Here is a 13,675-nt window from a genome sequence, read left to right as displayed (position 1 = left end):
ATGCAATTTTAAAATGTTTCTAGGGACAGAAGCAAGCATTGACCGTACGTAACTGGAATTCAGCACAAGTGTATCCACCCCACCCCCCAAAAAACATAGTAACAGAGGAAAAAACGGTCACAACAACGGAATGAGAAGCGTGTTGGAGTATTGTCCAAATTTTCACGGAATCGGCTTTGGCCTGTCAGGGACACAGAAAGCAAGAAAAGCCGAGTGTACCATTTCTTAAAGATCCGGTTTTCACGGGTCACACAGCGCTTGAAAAGAACATACTTCTGGGTTTGGTGGAGGGAATAGAACTGAACACCATCAACCTAGCAGGGGTGCTCAACCAATGAGAGGCTTGTTTCCTGCCCCGGTCCAGGCTCCCCCCTCCTATTACATTATTATGGAGAGTGACCAATTCACAATTGTATTCCAGCAAACTATCACAGAGTTTCAGATCCCCCCCAATGTGCGCACTGTTGCCTGAAGCCAAAATCCCAGATTCTCCAGTGCAGCATCTGAAAGCTCTCCCTGAGAGCAGCCCCCCCCCCATTTCACCTTATTCCAGCAAACTGTTGTAGAATTATAGCTTCTACTTCCTCCCTTTTTCCTTCTCTGGGAACTTTCTCCCTGCACGCAATGATCCCAATACCTTGTTAGAACGCTACTGCGATAAAGCTCTTATGTGACTTTACACATCAGAGAAGTGAAGTAACAAACATCAGAGAAGTGCATAATCACTGAGACTACTCCCACTGGCAAAAAGGAAGTGCAGGTCAATTCTGAAGGCTCGAAAGAGTGCTCTAGGGCTTTGATGTGTTGGAAAGGCAGGCAAGTTACTCTAGTTACCTAGGTTACTGAGGGCATGGCCAAGTGAAAGACACACCCCTAGGAATGCCCTGATCATACTGAATTTAAAGCAGAGGGATGGGCACACAGCAGCTGAACCACAGGGGAGCAGAATTAAAGAAAAACAACGGAATGAAAGTTCTCTGTAAAAATGTGGCTTCCCCAGAGGTAAACTCTGTTGTGGCTGGAGAGTGGCCACAATGTTATATGTCTCTAACAACTTTAAGCCATAGCAGCATCAGAGTAAACCTCCCAAGTAGATAGGCCCATGGAGTGGTTGAAACACTAAATAGAAGCACTCCACACTGCTACATTCTGTTGCAGAATCCAACGTGTTCCTTCTGATTTAAACTGAAGTCCTCTGGTGCTCATTTTATGAAGAAAATTTGTACCACCCATGCACAAAAGAGAGCATACCAGCAGACTTGGTGTAAATCCAAGTTTTTAAAGTACTTTCTACAACAGAAGAAGCAGTCAGTTGGTGAGAGTCAGATGCAGTAAATAAAAGTGCTGCTTCAAGGTAGCAAGGGGAAAATGTACCTTAATAAGCAAATGTTTTTATCATTATCTTGATATGCATTTCCCCCTGCCCCCAAATATTTTTGTTATTCAGTTGTGTGTCTTTTGAGTCTAAAGGTTCTGTTAGAAAGACAGCTACCTGAAGAAACGTGCCAACTAGATAACCTAATCTGAAGATTGAATTTTCCTATGTTTCAGGTAACTGAAAACAAGACATGTCTATAGTACAGATTCAGTATAGTTCCAGACCTGTCTGAGCTTGCTCAATATCTATCCAAGAAAATCTCAGACTTGTAGTCCTCTGGGGCCCTCCTGGTTTCTTAATGACAGGTCTGAGATTTGGAGGGTGAAGAGTAAGGATGTCTCTGCAGAATTCTGTGTATGCCCAGTAATAGCTAGGTTTAAAACTTTAATAGTGATAAATCTCATAATGCAGTGAGAAACCTTCTGCCAATCTTGTGTCCCTTGATCTGCTTAGCTAACTGGAACATTCAGATCCAGATCACACCTTTAAAATGGCAAGACAATTATTAATCTCAGAACCGTTTATATGGAACTATGTCAACAGTTTGTGTCAACATTACATGCAACATATAAAATGATAAAACTATTAAATTAAGTAGAAGTACAACTAATGGGGCCATATCTTTCTTTCCAGCCTTAGAGTTCACAGATGTCTTTCATTAGGTGTTTGAATAATGAGTATGGTTTTATATCATCTGACACACCAGACCAAGCACCCTAAGCAGCAAGCTGTAGAAAGCAGTTTGGGAACTGATTATATGGTATGAGCATGCAGTAGAAGAGTAAGCCGATTCACACAGTATTTTTTTTTAACACGTTGACGTCAATAAGAATTTATTTTTTCAATGGATTTGCATGTTGAGTCAGTCTTGTGAACAATTCAGCATGCGTGCCAGTTGTCTTGTAAAATATTCAGTATATTCTGGTTCCACTTAGAACTGTTATCACTCACCATGGAAGAAGTGATCAAAAAGGCACTCATCTAGATGCCAGCTACACGAGGTCTTTGTTCAACATTAGAGACATAAATTGTTTTCAGCACTAGCTTTCCTAATTCTTTTTTTAAAATAGTTATGTTTAAAGGTGGGCAAATAGTAGTGGCAAAACAAAACATAAGAGCTAGGTACTTATATTCCTGATGTAACAATCATGCAATCAAGATTAGGTATACAAAGTTCCTAACTCTGTTCCCTTAAAGAAAATTGGGGCTGCAGGGTGAAGGAGGAATCAGTGAAAATCACCATCCCTCCTCCCTCCAGCAGGGAGCCTCTGCTGCATCCTAGTTCTCCCTGCCAACAGATAAACCCTTTATACAGGTGCAACTCTTTTAAAAAAATATTATTTATTATTGTATTTATATTCCACCTTTTTTTCCTCTTGCAAGGAATCCAAGGCAGCTTACATGGTCCTCCTCCTCTCCACTTTATTCTCACAACAATCCTGTGAAGTAGGCCCAGAGTCACCCAGTCAGCTTCATGGAACATCTCCCATGTTCCGTCCAACACTCTTGTCTCTAACCACTACACGACATTGGGTCTCTGGATCCAGCCCACTGTTTTTAAAATGTGGCTCCCCTGACAGCAAAATAGAAGTGTGGTTTATTTTTAAAAAAAACTATTGCCTTCGTTATCATACCCATCTAACTTGTAAACTAGGTAGAAAATGAGGCACTGGTCTGCTGTGCTCCTTTATGCATGAAAGAGATGGCACATCTGTAGCTAGGCTTTCACCACTGGTGGCATTACTACTCCATACCAGAAGGCTGCCTTTGAAACTCTTTTTGACTTTCTGAAGTTGGTTATAATAATACAAGGAAAAGGGCCATGTTGGAGAAGGGATCTGCTTTTCAGAAAAAGGGGAGCAGGGGTGGGAAACCAGACTGCATGCATACATTTTTGTCAGTATCACATAACTGGACTATAATATTTATTTTATTTATTTATTACATTTATATCCCGCCTTTTTTCCTCCAAGGAACTCAAGGTGGCGTACATAATCCTCCTCCTCCATTTTATCCTCACAACAACAACCCTGTGAGGTGGGTTGGGCTGAGAGTATGTGACTGGCCCAAAGTCACCCAGTGAGCTTCCATGGCCGAGTGGGGACTAGAACGCAGATCTCCCGGCTCCCAAGGTCATGTTAAGTATTATGTTGGTGGGAATCAAAGAGAGAGTCAATAGTGTTCAAGCAGGGATTAATGGCAGCAGGGTAACAAAACTGGATACAATGGATTGAGATTTAGGGTGCTTCCAGTTGAGGCTTTTATCCATAATTTCCCTGCCTCATTCAAGGAATGTGATAGGGAGTCCAGATGCCACTGTCTTCTGAGTTCTTCCACTGATTCTTTCTTTTTTCTTACTCTGGAAGATCTGTTAATTAAGAAAAGACTCAACAGCTGCACAATGTCTTCTGATTGCTAGTGCTAAGACCCCTCTGTCTGGAAGCACCCTTAGGCACATGCAGCTGGGCTAGGAGAAGCAGACTTCTCCAAGTCCTCCCCACTGCATCCCCTCCAAAATGCTACACAGAGACTGGGTTCGCATGATCACTGTGCTACTGTAGTTTATTTTCCCTCTATGATCATGTGAACCGCCCAGAAAGCTTTGGCTATTGGGCGGTATAGAAATGAAATGAAACAAACAAATAATAAATTAACCACGCCCGTGCATCCCGGCTCATTTCCCTAATTATCGTCCCTGGGCACGGGTTGTCATGTGTGAACCTAGTGAGGGTGAGTGGCTGGGGTGGTTAATAAACCATCCAGAACCCATGCTCTAGTGTAGGATGTGCTGTAGTGTGAAGGAAGGGAGCAAATCGGGCAGAGACACCTTTTATGAGCACCAGCCCAGTTGCACACACCTACATCTGGATCCAACCCCTTGATTTTAGTGGCTAGAATCATATTTTTGAGATAGCTTGACATAATAACCTACATACAAATTACACCTGAGACTGGCAATCTAAGAGCTTTGCAAATTCATTGCTGTTTTGTTGGTTTCAATCGACAACAACTTGCACACATCAAAAACAGAACTTGAATTTATTTAAAATTCTTCTCAAAATGCAATGTGTTTAGTGTTTTTTTAAAAAAACACACATTCAAAACATCAAAATATTTCTAATTTAAAAAGAAACCATGTTAGGAATAAAGACAATTTACATACTGTTGAGTTGGGAGGGAATGGGAAAATGGTAAATAAGGCGCAATATTAAGGCCAGCATTTCTAAATTCATTCAATATTTAGGAGGTATGGAGAATAGCAAGTTTACTTTAATGTAACCATGTAAGAATGAATTAGTAGATTTTCCCATCATTACATGATTAATGCATTTATTAAGCTGTACTTTAAAGAAAACTACATTTTTTCCTTCCTACTAAATTTATTTTTTAATTTAGGAGAAGCTATTATTTGGAATAGGGATACTGAATCAATAAATCAAAGTACTCGATATGAATTCTGTACCTGGGGGAAGGACTTAAAAAAAACAAAACAGGATCTCTTCGATAAAGCATCTTTCTTTTTTTCTTTTTCTTTTTTAAAAAAACCCAAGATGTTAAAAGGTATCAGTTGCATAGGAATTTAAATATAAGGCCAAGCAGGAAACTAGGCATAATAAGAGTCATTAAAAGAGCACTATGGCATCAAGACATAGTATTTCCATCTGAATTGCAATCTAATTAAAAAAAACATCACAGTATCTTCTAGTACTACAAACAGTGACTGTCAAACCGTCTCATTAATTTTCATACTAAAAACCAATACTAAAGTTTGGTAGCAGTAGAAAACTAAAAACTCATTGTTTAAACCTGATAAGTGTGTTAGCACCACAGTGCTAGGGTACGTACCTGATGTTAAAGATTCTACCTTCTGTAAATAATGTAAAATTTACGGTTTGCAAATAAAGTGTAAGATCACTCATTACTGCATACCAACAGTGGTGTGCAGAATTACATGGTGTTTCATTCTTCAGTGCAAAGATCCCTCCCTGCAGAATCTTCGCTCACTGAACAACAAACACAATCATCAATGAAAATACAATAGGAGCCTCCTCTATTAGTGTGCTATTGCATAAGACAGAAGGGTAGATCCTAAAACCAATAATGTCTATTATTACTAACTCACAGCCATTTATGTTAGGAAAGTAACCTGTAGATTTCCAAATATTCTTTTGCATGTATTAAATATAAAACATAAGTATTTAACAAATCATCTCTTGCCATTTCAAGTAGATTAACATTTCTTACTAATTCATTTTTGAGCTAGTAAAATGCACTTCAAACCTTAATTTTAATATCATACACGTAGCTTACTTCCTAGAATGTTATATAGCAGTGTCGGGGGGGGGGGGGAGAGAGGAAGGTGTTAAAGGGTACATTAGCTGAGGAGAGCTGAACCAACATCTTAACAGGAAAAAAGTGCATAAAAGATTGTAATACTACAGATGTATTAACTTCAGGCCAAAATGTTTTCTGGAACCTAAGCAATGTTATGTACACATTATTTTACATGGTATGAATCACCCAGATGCCACAGATTACTGTTTTATCTCATGTTGTCATCATTTTGATTTTTATATATTTGAGGGTGGGTGGGGGATCACTGAAGAATTGTCCAGTACTCTTCGGTCAACTAATGACGTAACTGCAGCTCTTTTTATAAACATTTAAACAGGATGACGAGTGGATTCTTTTTTTCATTTTACACTTTTTGTTGGCGTTTCAGATTCTGTAGATTGTCTCCCATCAGTCCAAGCTTCTCGTGTACTCTTCAGTGCTAGTGTTTTTTGTTGGTCAACCACAACATAATCAACTCTTTCATCAGCCACACTGCTGCCAGAACCACTGCTCTTTTTCTGTAAAAGAAATGAAGAAAAGAGTAAAAATAAGGTAGGCGAGTACAAGCTTATGGGTTCAATGGGATGTATTTCCAGATATGTGAGTATAGGATTATGGCCTAAACTATGCATAATCAAGCGATGTGACTTTTTTATGGCTTTTAAACTGTTTTATTTGCTGAGTCCTGCTTTAACCACTGGGTGCTATTCATTTCTGTTTTTAGTGGTGTGCTTGTAATTGTTTTGCTTTTGTTTTAATTATAATTTTTATTTATCTTGTATTTTATTGTTGTTGGCTGCCTTGAGCACTATCTGCAGTAGAAAGATGGGATAATCCATACATACAAGATGGAAAGTACACTGGAAGAAGGCAGGTGACATTTAAGATTCCATGGTTCTCTATTTTGTTGATACCATAGAATATCGGCTGCAAGATTTAAATGGTAGATTATTGAGATAATGCTTTAACTGATTCATTGGCAGGAGCCAAATCTAATCAGTGAGGCTGAGAGTGAAAGACATTTCGCTCTTTGAAAATACTTTTTATTCTATTTTTATCTTTATAAATGAAATAAACAGTACCAACAACCTAATCAATAACTACAGTTTCCCAGCAATACAGTATTCTTAGGAGGACACAGCAATAACGAGGGGGGGAAAGAAAGAAGAAAACAGAAGAAGGGGAAGGAAGAAGAAAGCATGAAGAAAAAAAATATAAAGAAGTTATTTAAAAGGATTAAATTCTGTTTGTAGCCAATGTCGCCCTGGCAGCGTTCCGCGGAGTCTCCGTGGGACGCTATCTCAAGCAGCTTTTTAAAAGGTTGAAAAACCTTTTCATTTCTCCCCTGGAATTAAAAGCGCAGAGGCAAGAGCAGCATCTGGATGAAATTTTGGAAGATTAGTCCGCTGTGCAAATTAGCAGGGGGGCTGGGCTCCGAGACTAGCCTGCCAGAGCTTAATCATCGCTCAAATTTGTTTTGAACCTCCTATCTAATTAGGAGAAATCAGGGATGACGTGCTCCATTGTAGTTTATGGGTTAAGAAATACCAACAATATCTGAGGAATGGATTAAGAAATATCAACAATATTTGAGGACCTGCAAGATCTGTTTGAAGAGAAGGATGGCTACATCAAGGAGAAAAAAAGGATCTCTGCCTACCCCACCCCCCCAAATACCTCCCTTGGCAAAGGCTCCGAGAACCGAAGATACAGGGGAGTTACTTGCTCTGATAAAAACCTTGTCTTCACAATTTGCTGAACAGGCTAAGAGGTTGGATACAATTCAAAATTCCATCACCGCCCTGCAAGGGGCTGTGGATTTAATCAACACTTCTTGGCAAAAAATGGAGGCGAAGGTTAACGAGCTGTAGGATCGGGTGGCACTGAATGAGACTGCGTCACAAGCTTTTTTCAACGATTTTTCTGTCAGAATCTCTCGACTGGAGGCTTTTGCGTGCAGGGCAAATGTAAGTATCATTGGTATTAAAGATTTACCTACTGATGTAAATTTGTCTACTTTTGTAGATAAGCTTTTGCATGAGATACTCCCTGTGCCATCTGATTATTCACTTGATATTGAGTAGGCATTCCGTGTGTCAAATGCCAAAGTGACCAGTTATACGATTATAGTCCAATTTGCAAGAATCTCCACAAAAAATTATATCCTGCGTTTGGCAAGAGAGGGCGGAAATCTTTTTTGGAAACAAGATAAAGTTATGTTATTTCTGGATTACACCAAAGAAGTTGCTGATAAAAGAAGGCAATTCGGCAAGGCGAAAAATATGGCAAAACAAATGAACTTACAATATCACTTAAAATATCCTGCTACATTTTGCATTTTTTCTGAAGGTCAGATGAAGAAGTTTCTAAATCACGAAATGGCAGAGGCGTGGCTAAATGGAAAATCGCGTGAGATTTCTGTTCCAGCCCCATGAACTGGAATCTACAAACATGTTTTGTTAACTGGCTATGTTTAGTCTGTAAGATTCAGGCTAGGCCAGAGATAATTGCTTATATAGATATCCATCCTTTTTTTTCCTTTCTTTTCTTTTCTCATTTTTTTTCTGTCTCTCTTTTCTTTAAATCCTTTCTTTTTAAAATGGATATGATATACTGTATTTAAATCTACTGTTTGAGGGTGTATAGAAATGTGCACACTCATTTATATATCTAGTACAAAATACATTAGTGATTGTTGTAAGGTTGCTTTTAAGCTTTATTATTATATAACATTATAAAATTTATTAGTGATCTGTTATTATTATTATCTATCCTTTTTAATCTCCTTCCTTATTATTATCATCATCATCATCACTATGAGACTGTTAGTAAGATTTTGGCTGGTTAAATTGTTAAGCTTTACTATTACATGTTAACTGAAGGGCAATATATGGTTACTGGAAATGTATTGTAGGCCTGCTTCCTTGCTATAAGACTGATGATATGATATTGAAATGTAAGGTTGATTACTTCTGCTGTATTGAATTGTAATATTGCCAATGTTATAGGTATAATTTTTAAGTAGAATGGAATTTGAAGTTTGTGTGTAATGGAAAGACATTTCACTCTTAAGGCTATTTTAGTTATGATGTGTTGTAATAGTGAGGAATGAAAAAGAAAATATTAAAGGTAGACATTTCCCTAAGGAGTGGTAACCTTTCTGTATTACACTGTAAGTTTATTAAGGCAAATTGCAATGTCAAAAAGGCTCATATGTTGAGGCTAATAATAACAACAGTCAGGGCCTGGTCCATTCCATTGCAAGGAGAGTAATTTAAGAAGGGCCATGTTGTACCAGACCAAAGGCCTATCTAGTCCAGCATTCTGTTTGCACAGTAGCCAACCAGATGCCCGTGGGAAGCCCACACGGAGGACATGAGTGCAACAGCCTATGTACGGATGGATCCTCAGAGGGCATAACACAGCACAATCACTATACCAGGTCATTACAAGAAATGGGAGGTCTGTGTGCACCTCCTATATCCCTGTTTAGTCCTCTTCCCCTGTGCTGGGTCAGGAACATGTTCCTTGACCGAGGTGAGGTGAAAGGGATATATGGGAGATGTGCACAGGCTTCCTATTCCCCAAAACACCCTGGTATGCGGAGTGCCCATGAGCATGTGCTGGAAAGAGGCAGGAGAACAGGGCCCTGTTATGCCAGATGGAAAGGTTTGCAACCTGTGGCCCTCCAGACATTGTTGGACTCCAACTCCCAACAGCCCCAAGCCAGCAGGGCCAATGGTTAGTGATGATGAGAGTCAGAGGGCCACAGGTTCCCCACCCATATGGGGATTCCTCCATGGGTGGGCTATCTACACACGTGAGTCTGGATTGAACCCTCATATTTTACAACACATGTGAATATAGTCGTGGAATTCTCATTCCAATTAACAACTGTGAAAAGAGGCCAAACCAGCCACCCAATATTTATTTATTTTTACAAACACACACACAAATATTCACCTAAGTTACGTGTGTTTTATTAAGTGTCAGTTTCCTGAACACATAAACAAAACTGGCTGCAATCCAGATTCCCAAAGGCAAAGGCCTCTCAGCTGCTAGCTATTTAGGATTATCTCCTCCAGCATTTTGCCACCGTGGGTATCCAAAGCTGCACTACGGGTTCAAGCTACTCGGTTTTGTTTACCTTGCGAGGTGGAGTAGATTTCCCAGAATCTAAATCCAGATCTAAATACTCCACTTGTTTATCGCCTTTCGGTTTTACCATCGGGCTGTTTCCTCCATCAAGACTGCTGCTGCCAAACATAACCTAAAATTATAATAGGAATAGTTAAAAGTCAGCAATAACAGCTTTAAATGTAATGAAGTTCTCAACATTGCATTAGAAATTGATTTAGACAGAGATCTAATTTTGTAACATGCCTTTAAAGAGCCAACAATATTTTAAAACCAACATTGCCTTTAATTAACAAGGTAATTAACAATAACATTGCAGGAGAGGACACGAAGATCAGCATCAAATTTGGTATCTGTTTTCATGAGGATTTCCCTGGATAAACAAACAACAAAAAAAGGTGCATATGGTGGGGATGTGATAGATGTTTATAAAAATATGCATGGTGTGGAGAAAGTGAATTGGGAGAAGTTTTTCTCCCTCTCTCATAATACTATGAGATTAACCCAGGATCATTCAATGAAGCTGATTGGTGGGAAATTCAGGACACACAAAAATAAGTACTTCTTCGTACACTACAGAGTTAAACCAAGGGATTCACTGCCTCAAGATGTGGTGATGGCTACCAGTGGGGAAAGCTTTAAAAGGGGAGCAGATAAATTAATGGAGGATAAGGCTATCAATGGTTACTAGTCATGATAGCAATATGCTATGTCCAGAATCAGAGGCACTATGCTTATGTACAACAGTTGTTGGGGAACAACAGTGGTAGAAGGCTATTACCCTCATGTCCTGCCTGAGGGCTTCCCATAGGCCATGGGCAAGGAAACTGTGGTTCTCCAAATGTTGGACTACCAATTCCATCAGCTCCAGCCAGCATGACCAATGATCACAGGTGATGAGAGCTGTAGTCCAACAATATCTGGAGGGCCACAGGTTTTCCACCCCTGCCATACACATCTGGGTAGCTAGCTATGGTGAACACAATGCTGGAGTACATAGGCCTTTGGTCTGATAAACCACAGCTGGCTTTATGTTTAAATAAAGAAAATATAAAGAGAGCAACATAGATACACCAGTAGCATGCAACAAACATTATTTCCAAGGGCAGACTGTCACTGTGGTCCCACTATTTCTGTTGTTCCAGTGGGACTCACTGCTAGCACAATAGGAATCTAGCGCCTCTGAAAGCAACCCTGGAAATGAGTGGAAACACTTGTTTCTGGAACAGGACAGGGCAGTGAAGCTCCCTTCTGAAAGCTCTGCTGACCTGCCCAGTTTCCAGAAATCAGCATATTAGCTCATTTACATTTGCTTAAGGATCTTCTAGTTTCCCACTGTAGTAGTGGTGCATTTTACTTGACGACGCTTCACGATTGTAGAAACAGGATTTAAAATGTGATAACAAATCATTATGGCCATCATTGACCTGGTTCACACGTAACACTAACACACATGGCTTATTTAACCCATGGTTTGTTGCCCTACTCAGGGTTTGTCTGGCAGACAATCAAATAACTTATGTTGTTTTCCTTAGTCCCTGGGTTGTTTGTTTCCTTCTTTCTTCACCCGCTCCCTCCCTGGATCCCAAATGCGTTTGTGATGCTGTAGTACTGGCATGCAGAGCAGCTAGGGTGTTGTTGTTTCTTTACCATTCTTGTCCTCTGCCTCTGTAGCATGGCAGAACAACCTATACATAATCCACAGTTCATGCATAATGACACTCCATGGTTTAAACAACCCATGGTTTGTTAACAAGGCTGGGTTCACACATCATGACAACCTAGAATTCAACATCGTTAGTGTTATGTGCAAATCAGGTAATTGTCTTACACCTAGAAAACTCAGTGACATGATTTTAAGAAGAATTGCACAGGAAAGAGTATTTAAGATGCAAAACAACATACTGCATCATCACTGGACTGATTTGGATTCATGGGTACATAATTCTCTTCACTGTCATGTGAGTCACTGCTTGAAGTTGTGCTATGAACTGAATCTGGCCGGGGAGACAAAGGAAACCTGGAGGAACTAAATTAAGAGAAATTCTTTTTAAAACGTGAAGCTGGAGCAATGCTGAATAAGTTTAGTTAAAATATTTCTACCCCACCTTTCCTTATAAAAGTTCAAAGCGACTCACAAACTGGAACCATAAAATACAATAAAATAAAAAAACACACAATAACCAAACAGACCAGAAGACCAAGGGATAAAGAACAGTAAAGACAGCAGCAATAAAATAGCATAAAATGCCCTGAGAGAGCAATGTAGGCCTGATGGTAAATGCAGGTCTTTGAAACTTGGAGGGGGGAGGGATGCTTGTAGAAAGATTTTAACACCAAAGTAGAAGGACAATAAGAAGGGGCCATTGCGGATCTCCCTGTGGTGCAGCAATAGAAAAGGCTCTCTCAAATATTTAGTATAACGAACCAATTTTTGCTATAGCTAAAACTGTAGGATAATACATTAAGGCTCCAATCCTATACCTACTTACTCAAGTCTTACTCCTGAGAAAACAGGTATAGGATTACACGGTAGGGCTTCAATCCTAAATACACTTACGAGGGAATAAGCCCCAATAAACATAGTTGAACCAACTTTTGAGTAAACTGTATAGGATTATGCTGCACAAACAACAACCCTTAAGCACAGCTTCTTGAGAGTAACCCTCACTGATCTCAACATGGTGGAACTTACTTCTGAGTAATGATTGGGGTACAGATCGGATTGGGATGAAATGCCACTGTTCGCGTTTAAAGACTGGTATAAATAAAGCAACTAACATTGTACTCCTACCAATGTCTACTCAGAAGTAAGCCTAACTGAGTTCAGTGGGGCTTACTCCCAGGTAAGTGAATATAGGATTGCAGCCTTAGGCTGCAATCTTATACACAGTTACCTGGGAGGAGCCCCATTGAATTCAGTGGGACTTACTTCCAAGCAGACATGTATACGATTGCACTCTTACCTATTCACAATAGCCAATATTGAAATGGAAATTCAGTACAGAAGAGTACAGAAGAAGTAAAGACTTACTCTCGTGTAAAACTTCTGGTGATGGGAGATCTAACTGGAGCTGGAAGTTCTTCCCATTCAGGTAAAGGTTTTATTTCTAGTGGTGCTGGTTTTACTATATAAAGAAGGAAACAAGATTGAAAAGTGATGTCTTAGAGGCATGGGGGACTGTTGTTATTCAACAGAAACTCTTATAACAGTACCATCATTCTGTTTATTTTAGGTTGCCAAGTGAAGAAATAATTTCACAAAGGAAAAATATTTTTTAAAATTAGATAACTCAATTAAGACCATGGGTTGGTTCCAGATTTAGGCTGCAATCCTATACATGCTTAACAAGGAATAAGTCTCCTCAACACCATAGAGCTTACCCGAGTAGTCATGTATAGGATTGTGCTATTAGCTAGACTTGGAGCAGTTAGTCATAATTGAAGTCCCATTGACTTCAGTGGATCCACTCCTAAGTATGGAATCTACCCCACGTTTTTCTCTGTCAAAGTACTTGAGCTATTATATCGACGTCTCATTTAAAATTAAACAGCACTTAGGGAGCAAACCTATCTGGGTCGACAGTCGCCTCTGAGCCCAGGGGCGACCGCCTATCCAGTGCAGGGCAGGAGGAGTGGTGAGGAGGGGATCTCCTCCTCGCTCCCCCCACCTGACGTTTGTGGCTAGACAGCTGATTTCGGCTGCCTAACTGTGGGACCTCGGAGTGTGGGAAGTAGCAGCTGGACAACACATAGGATGTGTCGTGCCAGCATTGCCAACTTTCCCGCCCCGGCGTGCCCCCAGGAATGCCCTGTTTTTCCTGC

At 39.9% G+C, this 13,675-nt stretch overlaps 1 protein-coding gene across 2 annotated transcripts in view; it reads right to left on the bottom strand.

Annotated features, from left to right (window-relative positions):
* Window positions 1-4,402: 4,402 nt before the first annotated feature.
* GAB1 (GRB2 associated binding protein 1) overlaps window positions 4,403-13,675 on the bottom strand; it is a 106,782-nt gene continuing 97,509 nt past the window's right edge. For both annotated transcript variants that reach the window (XM_084856165.1, XM_084856166.1), the window contains 4 exons: window positions 12,885-12,978; window positions 11,756-11,879; window positions 9,861-9,983; window positions 4,403-6,231 (listed from right to left, as the gene is read on the bottom strand). In XM_084856165.1, coding sequence (XP_084712291.1) covers window positions 6,073-6,231; window positions 9,861-9,983; window positions 11,756-11,879; window positions 12,885-12,978 — 500 coding nt within the window. In that variant the 3' untranslated portion in view covers window positions 4,403-6,072. The remainder of the gene's footprint in view (window positions 6,232-9,860; window positions 9,984-11,755; window positions 11,880-12,884; window positions 12,979-13,675) is intronic.

The sequence above is a fragment of the Heloderma suspectum genome, chromosome 5 (assembly GCF_057233095.1).
Source record: "Heloderma suspectum isolate Gila_16-S chromosome 5, 16-S_ref, whole genome shotgun sequence".
NCBI classification, from domain to species: Eukaryota; Metazoa; Chordata; class Lepidosauria; order Squamata; family Helodermatidae; genus Heloderma; species Heloderma suspectum.
This window is presented reverse-complemented; position numbering and strand designations above follow the sequence as displayed.